The sequence below is a fragment of the Melopsittacus undulatus genome, chromosome 1, assembly GCF_012275295.1.
Source record: "Melopsittacus undulatus isolate bMelUnd1 chromosome 1, bMelUnd1.mat.Z, whole genome shotgun sequence".
Lineage (NCBI taxonomy): Eukaryota > Metazoa > Chordata > Aves > Psittaciformes > Psittaculidae > Melopsittacus > Melopsittacus undulatus.
The window spans coordinates 4,879,824-4,895,970 of NC_047527.1; the positions used below are offsets into that span (position 1 = coordinate 4,879,824).

The following is a 16,147-nucleotide window of genomic DNA, read 5'->3' on the forward strand; positions in this document are numbered from 1 at the left end:
GTTAATGTAAATTGTATGGACTATAATAGAAAGTCTTTTTTTTCATGATAAAAATAAGCCTTAAGACAGTATACTGGCACCTCATTATTCAATACCCAGCTTACCTTAATGCACACCTTTAAAATGGAGCTCCTGATGGTCCCAGTCATCATATCAGGGCTGGAACATTTTCATAATTCAAGTTAACATCTAGCAAATGGGTGAGGAGCTTCTGATATTTATCATTTGGATGTTCTGGTCTATTAGTCTTCATGTTTTAGTTCATTCTTCCCTCGAGAGCTTTAAAAGTAAAATCCAGGTATGCATTTTCCAATGCTTTGAAACACTGAAAGCATCATCTGTGTTCATGAAGGGAGTCTCTGAAAAACAGGAATGGAGCAAATAACATGTGTCGGGGTATGAATTTTGGCAGGTTTCCTTGGGCAGGGCATCACCCCAAGCTCCAGTGTCCTGCAGTATCCTCTGTAACACTCCTCACCACTGTAAAACCTCCCTAGTAGGAACTTTAGTGCTAAGAGAAGCCTTCTTGTATCTGGGTGTCTTCTGTCACATTTAAAAGTGAGTGATGGGTGTTATGCAGTGCTTGAACAAGGAGCTGGAGCAGCTCAATCACTCTGAACACAGCAGTTGTGTTTTATGATTGTGACTCATGCTTTTTTCTTCAATAGAAAAGAGTAATAACGCTCTGTCCTCTCCTTTCCATGCCAAATTCAGTATTTTGTGACTCTACGCTTCACGCTTGGGTGCTGTAATACTTCTTATACAAGATAGTTTGATTTTCCATTCTTAATTTGATGCAGTAGTCCAAAAAGTGAATTCAGATCAGCAGTTATAATACTTAGTTTTTTCCTCTTGAGGTTCAATTCACATCCCTCAGTTCTGTAGTTAACACATAAGTGTCTCTTTTATGCGGCAAAAATACAGGTTGACTGCTTATCGGGTCAGTGCTGCTTCTTAATAAACAGCACTTATCTCTTTGAAACAACATGCTGGCCTAAATAAGTTTGTCTGGGGAGTTGAGCCAGAAATAGCTTCTTGGTTTTTATTGGATGGTAAAAAAGAAATCATTGGAGAAGAGGATATTTAGCATGAAACTAGAGGGTGGTGGTTGTCCTGCGTTCGGAACAGCTTGGATGTTGGGTTTTTCTCCCTCACATGTACAGGTTGAAGGACTGTGTGATTTCATCTTGCCCCAGGAGTCTGCTGCTCCCAGCATTTCTTGTTATTCTCAAAAGTGAATATATGCCCTCATTTATGTTTACTGTTTGTCACTAAACTCCAGTGGTGGAATGTAATCATGTTGTTGAGCAATGTGTATTTGCGTTGATCCCTGAATGCTTACAGATAGAGGAGCTTCATTACACCCCTGTGAGAAGTACTAATCAATCCTGTTTTAATATATAGAGAGGAGGATGTGTTGCTTAATTACGAAACTACTTAATTTTGCAGCATAAATAGGCTGGGGGGGGGGGGTGTCCCCATTCAGTGATGCTCTTCCTTATACTTCCAAATCCTATAACCTTTGTTTTTTGGGGTTTTTTTCCTGTATTTCTGAAAACTAGTCATGATATTCCAAATTTGGCACAGAAAAAGGAAGTGGAACTGGGATGTGGCGGTAGATATGGGTGTGTTAGAAGGCACAGAAATAGCAAAGAGAAGGGAAATGCTTACTACTGATGATAGTTGACCAGGTAATGGTGGTAATGCAGCTAGAGTGCAGTGTGTGCAGAAAATGAAATGTTAATATACAAATGCCAGGAGCCTGAAATATGAGGATCATGGAATCATCAAATCCATGGATCACCAAAAATCCTAGAATAATGTTAATAACTAGGATGTGGCTTTCAAATGGGAACGATGGAAAGATGAAAGATGGAAGTATAAATGTAGTGCTGAACTGCAAAGGATAAAGCAGGAGAATGGCCAGAATCATTGGTGGGAGCCCCTTTTGATGGTAAATCATGGTAAAAATGATGGTAAAAAAGAATCTGGCTTAGTAGAAGTGAGTGCTTGTTGTACATCCCCTAATCTGATTTGGAGGTGGGTAATAGAAACCTTTTGTGATATTGCAAGTATCAGTATTTGTGGGAGTATTTTTATGTTACTTTCCAGCTGATAATGCTGTAAATAACTTGGTTACTTGTCAGATCCAGAGCAGAAGGTTCTTTCCACTTAATGACATAGAAACTCTGTGAATTTGTCATGCCAAGCAGAGGGATGTGGTGACTGTGGGGGCCCCCTGACGGAGTCAGTCACCTTCAGAATAATATGTGAAGTAAGCAAAGGTCCTGTAAGTGTTGGGAAATGATGAGAAATCTGTGTCTTGGAAGTCAGGATGTGCAGGAACTCCTGAAAATAAAAACTCTTAAAGGTTGAGCTGAATTATGAAGATAGGAAGACAGGCTGAGAAAGTTGGGGCTGTTCAGCCTGGAGAAGAGAAGGCTGCGTGGAGACCTCATAGCAGCCTTCCCGTATCTGATGGGGGGCTATAGGGATGCTGGGGAGGGACTCTTCATTAGGGACTGTAGTGACCGGACAAGGGGTAACAGGTTCAAACTTAAACAGGGGAAGTTCATATTGGATATGAGGAAGAAGTTCTTTACTTTAGGGGTGATAAGGCACTGGAATGGGTTGTCCAGGGAAGTTGTGAATGCTCCATCCCTGGCAGTGTTCAAGGCCAGGTTGGACAGAGCGTTGGGTGACATGGTTTAGTGTGAGGTGTCCCTGGGCATGGCAGGGGGTTGGAACTGGATGATCTTAAGGTCCTTTCCAACCCTATTGTATGATTAGAGTCAGCAGAGTGTTTCAGCTTGCCTTCAGGGATATGAATGGGAAAGGTCAGATGCAGCTGGGCTGCTTGCGGTGAGCATTGAGTTATAGGTAGGAACTTTTGTTGGAAAACTGTTTTGCCTCGTTTTTCAGTACAGATGTTGACACTGCAAAGGGAAGATGGGTAACTTGTAAGAATAATACTAAAATGAGAATTGCATTGAAAGCAGAACTAAAGGAGTTGGTGAACTTAAGCTGGGGAGGTGGAAAAAACCTTTATCACAGAAATGTGACATTTTAGGTCATAGAAATTACAAGTATTTGGCAACAAACATCTTGTACATAATGATTGAGATAGTGTTGGAGGATAACAGACTTAAATGGTAATGCTAAAGAAGGGGAGGGGAAAAAATCCCCAACTTGAACCTTTGTAATGTGACATCAGAAGGGTGTATGCCTCAGAATGCATTTGGAAGTTCTGAAACAAGTGTCCCAAAAGTAAAATAAATGAGAAAACCCGAGAACTTTTAAAATAGAATAGCTAACAACCCCCTCCAAGTCGTATCCCCAGTGTCAAACCAAACTGGATCCTGATGAAGTACCTGTATATGAGGAAATTGGTGCTCAAAGTCAGGTTAGTAGAATGGTAAAAATAAATGAGGAGGTTGAGGCCCCGAACACAAGAGGGACCTGGAGCTGTTGGAGCGAGGGCAGAGGAGGCCATGGAGATGCTGCGAGGGCTGGAGCAGCTCTGCTCTGGAGCCAGGCTGAGAGAGCTGGGCTGGGGCAGCCTGGACAAGAGAAGGCTCCTGAAGGGGAGACCTGAGAGCAGCTCCAGTGCCTAAAGGGGCTGCAGGAAAGCTGGAGATGAGCTTGGGACAAGAGCCTGTAGGGACAGGCCAAGGGGAATGGCTTGAACCTGCCAGAGGGGAGACTGAGCTGAGCTCTTAGGCAGAAGCTCTTCCCTGTGAGGGTGCTGAGGCGCTGGCACAGGGTGCCCAGAGAAGCTGTGGCTGCCCCATCCCTGGCAGTGTTCAAGGCCAGGTTGGACACAGGGGCTTGAAGCACCCTGCTCCAGTGGAAGGTGTCTCTGCCTGTGGCAGGGGTTGGAACTGGATGAGCTTTTGAGGTCCCCCCAACCTAAACCATTCCATGATTCTGTCATGAGTAGGCAACTGTATGTGGGGGATGTTGAAGGATAAAATGGGAAATGATGCTACTGAGATTTGAATTGTCTTGTTCATTATTTCATTAATGATCTTCACATAAATGTTAGGAGTAAGTACCTGAAATTTCATCATGGGGCATATGAGGCCTCATCCACACAAGCAGGACCTGAGCATCGTACAGAATAAAGCAGGATAATAGGTGGTGGGTTGAAGAAAGATCTATTAAAGCTCATGTAGTTTGGAGTTAGTAGTGAACTGGGAGATGGGCATGTGTCTGACTGGTCACTGACAGCCAGAAGCTGCTGTGAACAAGGCAATGAGTGGTACAACAGGTAAATGCAGTTTAGGGCTTATTAACTTCATTTCCAATTCAGATATGAAAGTCTCAGTGTGGTTGTGCAGGACCTTGATGAGACCTCATGTAGAGTATAACAGTTGCTCTTGTTCAGGAAGGGTGAGCTTTAAAAGGAACTGGAAGGATGAGAACAAAGCCTTATTAGAAGACACTGGTAGAAGTAGTATAGACTAGAATGAAGAATGGAGAATTTGTTTAATATCTTAAAATACAATAAGGAATGTTTAATCTTAATGTCAGTGAGTAAATAAAAATGGAAGGATGTTTCTGAGCATGAGAGCACCACAGTCTTGGAGCAGCTTTCCAGTAGGGAAAGCAAGGGTGGAAAAGTGGTGACTGATATGCTAATGAAGGGATGTGTATTATTTCTGGTGCTAGCAGACGACTGAATGGGATAAACCCAGGAAACCACACCTCGAGTCTTACATAAGGAATGAGAAGCGTCCTGCGTTATTTCACATGTGAAGATTTTGCTGCAAGTTGTTATTGTTCTAGAGGGTGGAAATCCTGAGTATCGATGCTGTAGAGTTTTGGGTACTCAAGTTGGTACTTTATGTGCTTCTCTGTGAATTTTTAGTGGAATTTCCTGGACTGAAGCAACCATAAGCAGCTATTTTGCTTCTGCTTCACATTGTCTAATCTATGGCTGATGTTGGAGCTCAAGAACATTGTACAACAGACTATTTGCTCTATTTCTTTTCTGTTTAAAGAAAGCAGTAGGGTACAGTTTAATTCTAATGCATATTGTTTTCCAGAGAGCTGCAATGTGTCAGAACAGCTCCTGTGCTGTATTCCCCTCCTTGACGGGCTGTGCAGTATGCTCATTAGGGCAAAATATATAGAGCATGTTATATATGCATGCATTGTAGTTGCTTTAGATGCATGCAACTCATCCAGATGTGATTGCAGAGGTGGTTTAAGTGGTAGGAACTCCATTCTTATAGGTGTTTGCTCAAATAAATGTGGTTAGGTGAATGGCTTTGGTGTGTGGTTTGAAACTGAGGTTCTTCCCTGCAACAGAGATCTGGTTCTCACTTTGCCAATGCCCACTTGGTCTATAAAATTCCCACCTCTTCCTATACTTGTAGTATAGGAAACTGCAACTGATTTTTATGGTTTTGCTCAGTAATGAGGGCTTGGTGAGCTACCATAGGAAGAAGACAGAATTCATGGACTCCTGATAGCAGTGGGTTCTTTTGAGTCATGTTTTCCCCCCAGTTTTTACATTGTTTAATAAAAGTTACTGGTTTAAATGTGCTGTGCTTCATTATTCACGTAGCCTGTAAATGTGTTTAATTGCCAGTTTGGTATAACTGATAGCTAATTTGTGCTTGCTTTATTTTCAGTGCTTGCACCTCCTCCACCGTTGCCACCACCAGTACAGGGATATGCCTTTAAACCCCCTCCTCGACCAGATTTTGGCACTTCTGGGAGAACAATCAAACTGCAGGCCAACTTCTTTGAAATGGACATTCCTAAAATAGATATCTACCATTATGAATTGGATATAAAGCCAGAAAAATGCCCTAGAAGAGTTAACAGGTAATAACTCTGCTTTCATTTTCCTCAGTTTTCCTTTGAAATGCTGGAGAGTGTGTTGTCTTCATTGATGGCTTGCAGGATGTGTCTGTCTTCAGTCGCTGTCTGTGCTGATAGCTTCCAACTTGGCATATCCATCAGCAGGCTTCAAGTCTTTCTGTATCAATTCAAGATTTGAGTGTTAATCATCCCTTATTTTGATTGAACTTGTCAGCATCTTAAGATGTTGCTGATCAGAGCCACTGTGACAGATGGATAAAGTGTACTAACTCTAGTGGAGCGAGGTCAGTATAAGCCAACTTGATAAATACTGTTCTTTGTATTGCTTGGTTAAATATTGAGTGCAGTTGGCTGACAAGTCCTTCAGCAGGGAGCTGGTGTTACCAGCTTGTTTTCTAACTTCCCCTGTTGACAAGGGGAGGCAAACCCCACTTGTTTGTGCTGCTGCAGTAAGATTGGAGGGACTAAATTAGGTAAGAAATTATACTTCATTAGTGGATTCTATATAAGAAAAAGATATGCGTCTTAAAACAGATAGCAAGGTGAAAACATGGATCAGTTGGTGAAGGAAACAAGCAATTAGGTGTTGCATTTTGCATATGTACCCTATTAGTCAGTGTGGTAACCTCATTGACTTGAAAGAGTGGTGTTGCCAGAAGTGAAACTTGAAAACAAGACTTGGCAATAACTAGAAACCACAAGTGTCATCATCTTAGCTACCTACATCTTGACTGTGGAGGATCTGAATGGTGTGTTTCTGTATTTAAGAGCAAAATCCTTCCTTATTAGAAAAAGAGCACATGGGTGGGATATGCAGTCAGGAACCTGAGCAAAGTGTGGAGCCACTCAAATGCCAAGGTTTTCTTAATGTGAGTTAAGAAACTGGAGTACATTATCAATTGCGATACTAAAGAAGCAGTAATGATACATTTTCATAAAGCAGCACCACTGCTCTTTGCTGTCCTTTTTTGCTCTATTATCAATTTAATTTTTAAGCCAGTTGAGAAGTGAATCAAATTTTAAAGGCAACCACTTGTAAGTGTATTAAGCCAAACTCTCTCTTTGCTCAAGGGCAACTCTGCTAATTACACTGAGCTACTGTTACCACATTGGAGTACTGAAGAGTGTTTTGCAGCAGTCAGTTTTTTCATAGTGGGAGCCATGAGAGCTTTGCTTTCATTAACTGATACCCCTGCCACCAGCTCCAGCCCTGGCAATTGCTGCTGTCTGGTGCAGATTGCCAATGTTATGTAGCTTCTCTGGGAGCTGAGTACTGCACGGCTCTTGTGTGTTGTAGCTCAGTATGGTCACCCCCATGATGGTCCAGCATGTGGGTACTTGCTCACCAATGGCAGAGAGCTTAATTATTAAATCATAAAGCATTTTTTCTCACTGAAGAGGCAGATTATATTCAGTAGCAAGTTCTCTCTCAACTGACAGCTTCTGACCTGCTCTGCTTTGTCAGGTTAATCACTCCCTCTGTTGTGGTAACAGGAGCAAGTATAAATCTACATATATTAAATGCCTTTTGCAGTAGACAGAGATGTCATGAATGCATTTGTCAGTGGTATGGTGCATATTTCTCAGTGCAATGTGGGAAGAATACAAATTGGATTCACTTAATGATGTTTTATTTCTTTTAAGTGCTTATGCCTCTATGTGTCCTGTAGATGTACGTGTACTCACCTGTGCCTGTGTTTGTGAGCTGTGATCTTTCAATTCTACATGTATACCTATATTTTTATGTGCACTTATACGTATGTATATAGGATTATGCAGGATGCACATGCAGTGCAGTTCTAAATTCTATTTATTCATCAGGCTTATGTTTTTCTAGTATTTTTGGTTATATAATTCAGATGTATATTTATAGTAAATAGTTCTTGTCATTACTTCATATGTTGTAGCCTCTAGAAAGGATGGAGGGAGATTTTATGTTCATTTACACTGCTCCCTCATCTGTCCCAGCTTTGTCCTTCAGTTTTATTCTATATCTTACTACAGCTTGGGCTATGGCCCGGCAGACCTGCTGCAGGAATATGTACATGGAAGTTCCTCATTGATGAGACAGGAGCTGGAGCAGGACTGGAAAACACACGGCTGAGACAACGTGGTGTTGTGCCAGATTAATACAGTCTGGGACAGTTCTTCATGTCTTGCAGAAAGGCCAGATCTGTTTGCATAGTTAGATAGAGTGGGCAGTGTCAGTTTGGTTCTGCCCTGTGGATGCCTTTGGTTTAATTCAGGAGGACAGTGAGGGCTCATCCAAGGTGCAAGATGAACTCTGCAGTCGCTGGCCCCAGGTTCTCGCTGTGTTTGCATGATCTCGGTAGAATAGTAAGTCCCAAAGGGCTGAAGTTAGTGAATTGGTAAATCAATCTCCTTTTAACTTCACATAGAGAAAATAACTTAGTTTTTATTACACTTTCTCCACCCACAGCTGAAAACCACCATTGCTAAATGTGGCTTAAACCTTGAAAAGCTTAAGCAGAAGTGTTCATTTTTATATGAAGTAATTCACAATCGGAAGAACTTGCTCAGTGAGAGAATGGGTTTTCCATTGCTCAGTCCTTAACTCGAGCTTGAAAAATACCTCCTTCCTCCCACCCTCCCGTTTAGGTACTTGTTCAGTCAGATATTGCAGACCTGAGGCAGGTATTACTGGGTCAGGTTTTACTTGTACTTCTCTGGAGGTCAGGCAGGTTTCTCTCAGCGGTCACATCTTGTCTTAAAACCTTGGGACACAGCAAGGACATTGGCAATTGAAAAAGCCTTATTTTCTTGAATGAATTCAGCGTTTCATCTCAGAATTTTGCTGTAATGTCTAACTGGATGCTGGGTTAATGACCTTTCCAACTCAAGGCATATGAAATAGTCACCTGCAGCATCTCTGAGCTGCTATTTGACAGCAGGACTGAAGAAACAGTGGTTTCCTTTCTGTGTCACTTTAACTACTTACTGCCCTTTTGCCCCAAGCTGTGTGTTAAGGATCTTGTAGGCAGCATTTTGCAGACTGCTGATGGCTTTCAGATTTTACAGCCTGAAGGATGTCTCTCTGAGACATTTTGACCAAGGACCTTTGGCATCAAAGGGTGTTGTTTTACCAACAGCCCTCTCATCAGCTGGTGAGCTGCTTTGCATGACCAGTGTGTAAACACTGTGGTTTCACAGTGACTTTGAGTGGTTACCTCATTCATACAAACGCACAACCTAACTTTACTACGCTTAAATGAATGTGTGTTTTTAATATGCACATGTCCCAGTGACTGCATATAACCAGTTTTGTTGGATGGAGCCCAGTTTTGCTGTGTACATGAAAATATTGCATTTAAAAGTGATCTTTCTGAGTGCAATGCAAAAAGTTTGCGTATCACTCATCATATAATTATCATCCTTACACTTAAGGCTGTAAGCTTGGATTTGAAAGCTTCTCCAGCTGCTGAGCTTTTGGTCCATGATCCTCTGCAGAAAGGGCTGTAAGATGGGGAGCAAAAGCCCCAGGAGAATACCAAGCATCTCTCATTTTGAGTTTGAGAGAGCACAAGCTTTCGCTTTACCACTTTCAGTAGATCACAAAAAAGAGGAAGGAAAGTTTCAATCTGAAACAGCTAAAAATAGTTGCTTTAAGAAAACAGTTTAGTCTGTTAAAAGGTTGCTTTGATTCAGATCAGTCAAACAAATCTTGCCTTTAATACCCCACAGTGGACAACCCTTTCATTTACCTAATGCCTCTATTCATAAATATTAGTGTTAGTGTTCATCTGCTGCTTAACGTTAGAAGTCAAAAGCTGAATTAACGTTTCCTTTTTGTATTTTCAGAGAAATAGTGGAGCATATGGTTCAGCACTTTAAAACCCAGATTTTTGGGGATCGCAAACCAGTGTTTGATGGAAGAAAAAACCTTTATACCGCTATGCCGCTTCCCATTGGGAGAGATAAAGTAAGTTTTAAATAGAAAAGTTTCCAATTGGAGATTTTAAGGTAATATTTGCAGAGCCTTTCCAACAGCTGATAAAAACTGGTTTTCTATTTCTGGAATAGATATATCCTGCTGCTGCTTTGCTCAGAGTGTGGTTTGCCAGGACGGGAAGTGTGAGCTTGTTGCAGTCAAAGGCGGTCACTCCCCTTTCCATATCCTTCTTTCCTGCCTCTCTTTCTCCCCACTTGCATGGTTTCTCCTGGTTTGGTGAGCTGGATCAACTGCCCAAGGCAGTGGACAAGCTCCATACTGGCACTGCAGAGAAAGTGAAAGCACAGTTGGGTTTGGGAGAGGGGAGCAGAAGCTGTTGTGTCAGCTCCTTAATCTCATTAAAGCCCACTGTAAGCTGATTCTTGCTCTCCACTAGCTGGGAGAAACTCCTCCATCCCTTCATTGCCTGTATGGAACCTCCTCCCTAATCCTTTATTATGTAAAAGCTGCATTAATTTAAACTGCACAGGTTGGGACCGGCTACCTTAGCCCTGGGGCAGTTGAAGAGGACTCGTGTGTTCTGTTTCCCAGCTCTGTATGTGGGGCAGTGGCTTCTCTGGTCACTCTGGTTGTAGCAGTGAAGTGTACCCCCATCTGTGCCCACTGACTGGTGAATTAGAAGGGGCTGTGTTGGAACGTGCTGACACACAAACCCTATAAAATAATTAAGCCTGCACATCTGTGGTCTAGTATCAGGTTGGATTTTCTGTGGCCTTGTTCATTCAGATGAACAGTTGAGGATAGTCCTTGTTAAGTGTTCGTAGCACAGTAATTCCCATTTCACCCTTCTGCTGTGGGTATGAGGTGAGGCCTGCACAGTTACAATGGAAGACTGTCCTATCCCATAGAATTTGACTACCACGTAGGTAGCAAAAAGTGAAAAGTAAGAGAGAAAGGTAAATAGCAATGTGGAAACTTACTTATGTGATCAAACCTGTGAAAAGAGCTTAGGTCACCCAAAATTCAGTAGCAGTGTGCTATGAAATAGCTTTGATATCCTTTACTATCTCATGTTGTGTCCCTGTGCAGTGTTTGACATAGTTCTACCTATATCAAGCTTTTGATCTCATATGTGTAAATTTAATTTCCCCCAAATATATTTAAGTGAATGTCATGCAGCAAAGGTCAGTCTCTATTCCAGTCTTCATTATTTTTCATTAGCAAATAAGGTGACATCTGGGAAAACTAAAGGAATCATTAAAAGTATTAGAGATTATTCCCCCCCACACACACACTTCCACATACTATATTCCAGTTCCTACCAATCTGCCACATAAAAGCTGCACAGTATTTGCCAAAGGGATGTCTCCTAAGGGTTTACACAAGTCCTCTGGATGCACACAATAACCTTGTAACTGTAATACTTTCCAAGCTGTGATTGACTGCCCATATATTTTACAACAAGTTGGAAGTTTGCATTAAGTAAGTAAAGGCAAATAGAAGAATTGTTTATGGAGGATAAACAAACTGAGATCAGAATAATCCTTGGATCTGATGAAAGTGTGACCCTATTTTGATTAGAAACCTCATAAGATGCCTTCTTCCTTCTCCTGTTCCTTCTGTGCCTGAATGTTCCTCATCAAACAGGACTTGATTCTTGATGCTTTGGATTTTAAAGCCCAGATCTACTAAATCATACATGGTTAAAATGAAGTCGAATGACAGGTGTCAGCATGAAATCCTTTTGATGCCTCAATACCTTTGTGTCCGTGCAAGTGAATGGTGCAGGGTAACTTGTACCTGGGAAGAGGCTGACTTGAATGTTTCTGTTCACCATTTTCGGTGGGACAGAATTATCCAGCCAGAGAGATGATAACTGGCAAGAGATGGTCACAGAGAAGTCTTTATAGCGGAGGTTAGCAAAAGATAGTTCAGAGAGTTTCATCTGTAGCTCATTTCTAGGCTTAATAAACTTTTCCCTGTTGCCTGTGGGATGTAGGACTTTGGTTGTTCAGCCATATATAGAAAAGTTTGGGTTGGAAAGGACCTTAAGATCATCCAGTTCCAACCCCCTGCTATAGGAAGGGACGCCTCACAGTAAACCGTATCACCCAATGCCTTGAACACCACCAGGGATGGAGCATTCACAACTTCTGTGGGCAACCCATTCCAGTGTCTCAACACCCTTACAGTAAAGAACTTCTTCCTTATATCCAATCTAAACTCCCCTGTTTCAGTTTGAATCTGTTACCCCTTGTCCTGTCACTACAGTCCTTAATGAAGAGTCCATCACCAGCATCCCTGTAGGCCCCTTCAGATACTGGAAGTCTGCTCTGAGGTCTCCATGCAGCCTTCTCTTCCCCAGGCTGAACAGCCCCAACTTTCTCAGCCTGTCTCCATACAGGAAGTGCTTCAGCCCCTGATCATCCTCGTGGCCTCCTCTGGACTTGTTCTAACAGTTCCATGTCCTTTTTATGTTGAGGACACCAGAACTGCACACAATACTCCAAGTGAGGTCTTATGAGAGCAGAGTAGAGGGGCAGGATCAGCTCCTTTGACCTGCTGCTCACGCTTCTTTTGATGCAGCCCAGGATACATGTATTGATGTTATTACTCTGGAGCAAAGAGCTAATGGAAGTAAATCTTCAGCTGGTTTAAATAGGATGTAGGGAAATGTAGCTTAATGAGAGAATTTTTTAAATGGGGCTAAATTGGTTTAAGCATGGTTTAAACCAGTGTCAAGCTTTTAGGTATTAGAACTTTCCTCTGGCACAATTAGATTAAGTTTTGTTGGTGGGGTTTTCTGACTGTTCTGTACATAACAAATGTAGCAACTTTACTGCACATCTGATTATATTTAGGATCATATTGAAGATTCATGACTCTACAGTGATTAATAGATGATCCTTGATCTCAGTGGCAGAAGACCTTGATGTACTTGCAGTGTACATCACTAGTGGAAGAATTGATGCTAAACAGAATGCTGACACCAAATTGCCAACATGTTTCCCTCCTGTTGCTCTTTAACTTAATTAATGAACTCTGTCCTCATCTCTTGTCAGTAGTGGTTGTTCTGGTGTTAGTTTGGTTCTTTTGTCCTTGCTGACAACCCTGCTTCTTTTACAACTTCTTTTGTTACATATTCTCTGCCTGGCCTTCATGGTTATCATCTCTGTTTTCATTCCTTCTGTATCGTACCTTATTTTCAGTCTTTAATTCCTTCATTTCTTTAGACCTTTGGAAACAAATATGGAATATGTAAATAGTAACAGAATATTTTCTTAGATTTTAAGGAGTATTTTCAGTCTAGGAACTGGAACAGAAATTCTCCAGTCTTGGGTCTTTTATTTCCTCCAGGGACATGGGTACTGCAACACAGGTAGTCCTGCTCTACATCTTTTTTCATGCCATTGCAATGAAGGAGTTCTGTAAATTGAAACCAGGAGGGGGGAAAAAATAAACCTTTTTTCAGACTAAGGGTACCAAAGCTGTTAATAATCAGAACAGTTTTGCATTAACTGTATCAGGAGTAATAGAAAATATGAAATTTGATTTGGAGGAGGAGGTAAGTTCAGAGGAAAATGCAGTTCAGGTGTGACAGATGTCTTCCATCTGCTCTAAATAAGATGCAAGTTGAAGATCTTCGATGGTGTGATGGGAAATGAATACTTCACAGCAGGCTTCCAGCCTTTGCCAGCTGAAAACCTGTACCTCTATTTGCACAGCTTTCCAGCAGAGTGAGCCTTCTGAGCCAGATTCAGACCAGTGACCCCACAATTAGAGCCTCCAATTCTCATTGCCTTCCCACAGCCATACAGCTCCTTCCTCTGCTCAAGTCTCCTGGTGAATGATGTTTGTACAGGAGGAGGGATGTGGCTGTAATACTAATTTTGTGTGCCCACTCTAAACTGTGAACTTGTCTTTTTGCATACAGGAACGCTTGTTATTCGTGTTTTATCTTTCCTTCCTGTTGTGTGACTGGGGAAGCTAAATGTCGCCGAACACCAGATGATTGCATGTATTAGCTTGCCGTTACCCGTGTATTATATTTTCTAGCCTACTAATTGCAGTTTGTCTGTTAAGTGTATGCCTTCTATATGTAAATTGTGAGCTCCCTAGGACAGGAAAATGCACTGGTTTTGTTTATATCCAGCACAAAGGATACTGTGATCTTGTTACTCCTTGTAGTCACTCCCAGCACTGCTCATAGCTTCAGACAAGCCTTAATTTTAGTCAGTTTAAGAACTTTGTGGTGCTCAGGCTTTCTTTGTTTTATAAAGAGGAGAAATGAGCATTACAACTAATTACAAGTCAGTGGCTGAAGTATTTTACCAACATACAGTTTGCCAGTGGTTTTTAGACACAAGCAGAGCATGACATGTCAAAGGAATGCCCCTGTTTGCTGCCTGATAGCATCACTGCATCGCTACTACTTGGGGGCCATCATTTATTCTTTCTTTGGTACTTAAAAATGAGAGGGTTTGGGGTCAATGGGTTTGTGGGGGGTTTGTTTTGTTTCGGGGTGGTATCTGGCTTTTTCTCTTTGAAAGGTCCTGTTGAATTGTATTTTCTCCTGTTTGAACTATGTCTACTGTAATAGTATTTAAAGCCCTCTGGTGCTCTAGAGTGAATATCAGAAATACATGAATCTTGGCAGGTAGTGAGAGACCATGTTTTACTCTAGACATGCAGGAGCTGGCTTGAGCAGTGATGCATTACAATGTGTTAGGTGTCTGAAATCAGGTTATCGGATCTTCAGAGACCTCCCAGGTGATATGCAAGCACTTCCAAATTATAATGTTGACTCAAAAGAGGAGGTAGATGCCAGCTGGGAAGCATGCCAGCTCTCTGAAATACACCTTTGGAAAGAGCTAGCTGTAAGAAGAGGCTGTACATGTTTTATGTTGTTTCTTTATCATTGCTTTTTGTCTCTTCCCATGCCTTATAGCACAGTTCAGAGGAATCCATCATCTCTTCCATTTTCCCCTTTAAATGGAAAGAATCATCTTGGTTTGTTGTTTGGCATTGTTGCAGGTGGAGCTGGAGGTCACGCTGCCAGGAGAAGGAAAGGACAGAATATTTAAGGTGGCTATAAAGTGGATGTCCTGTGTGAGTTTGCAGGCATTACATGATGCTCTTTCTGGTCGGCTGCCGGGTGTCCCATTTGAAACCATCCAGGCACTGGATGTAGTGATGAGGCACTTGCCTTCCATGAGGTGAGGGGAAGACCTTGACTTTGTTTAGTTGGTGGTTTTGTTATTGCTTTAGTGGCTTTTTGGGTAGGATGTGCTTTCATAGCTCAACCAAAACAGTAGATACCTAGCAGATGGCATCCCCAGGCAAGAGGCAGTGCAGTGATTTCCATCCAGTGGAATTAGTAGCTTCCAGCCTTGGACACAAGACACTTTCCCACTGGTGTTCAGTCTGTGTGCTCTCAGGTGAGGGGTGCCCTGCCATCTCACTCATACCCACTTCTCTGTACACCTCAGAGAGGGAAGCCCTCCCTGAGTGGAAAGTAGTTGGAGAGTGGTGGATGTGTGAAGGTGGCTTTAAAACTTGTTACCCTATTCTGTGTGTCCTTGGGCAGATGTTACCGTCAGTTTTGTATACAGGACACTGTGCTATAGGGGAACATAAATGTCACTCATTAAGCTATTTTTTATAGAAAGGAAAATAATTGGGTTTTTTTCTTTCCAAGCAAGTGGAATCTGCAGCATTTGCAGCCAAACCCAAGAGGTACTGAATTTAATTCAGCTGCCATGAAACAAGTTGCTGAAGACCACTGTTCAAACTGCATTCAGTTGGAAAGTAAAGAACAAAATAGAGCTGAACCTTCCCATTTTGAAGGGCTAAACAGGGAAAATGAGTTAAATTTATGTAAAGATCTTTAAATAGCCTTATAGTACATTGACTTTATCTGCACATTAGGGATTTTAAAAAAAAAGACTTTAGTCAAGTTTTGTAACACACAAAACAGCCCAGATTTGTTAGTCACACATCTTTGTTCAGAGAACCATATCCATGGAGAAAGATGCATTAAAAATATCTGTTAAATCAGTTGTTTTCCGTAGATTTCAGAGGAAGCAGTGCATAAGGAAGGGGAGAGGTTATTGTAGTGTTGCTTCAGTAGCAGAGATGTTTAATTATTTTCTCACTAAACCATAACTGATTTTTCTAAGTACCAAATGAAAGTGTAGCTGAATTTTTAATAAGAGTACAAGAGATGTTTTTAGTGCTTTTTGTTTGAATTGGTACATATAATGAGTATACTGAAAATAGATTGAAACAATTATGAGTAGTAGCCAGTTCCTTACTGTAACTTACCTGGATTTTAAGAGGTGTCCCGACAGGAATCTCAGATTGTTGGTAATCTGAAACAGTGACATTTCTGTGCTTCTGTGCATA

General features: G+C 41.6%; 1 protein-coding gene across 1 annotated transcript in view; it reads left to right on the plus strand.

Annotated features, from left to right (window-relative positions):
• The window catches only part of AGO2 (argonaute RISC catalytic component 2), a 53,558-nt gene that overhangs the window by 16,791 nt on the left and 20,620 nt on the right, over nt 1-16,147 (plus strand). Inside the window, exons 2-4 of the mRNA XM_034062641.1 lie at nt 5,640-5,835; nt 9,652-9,772; nt 14,777-14,958. Coding sequence (XP_033918532.1) covers nt 5,640-5,835; nt 9,652-9,772; nt 14,777-14,958 — 499 coding nt within the window. The remainder of the gene's footprint in view (nt 1-5,639; nt 5,836-9,651; nt 9,773-14,776; nt 14,959-16,147) is intronic.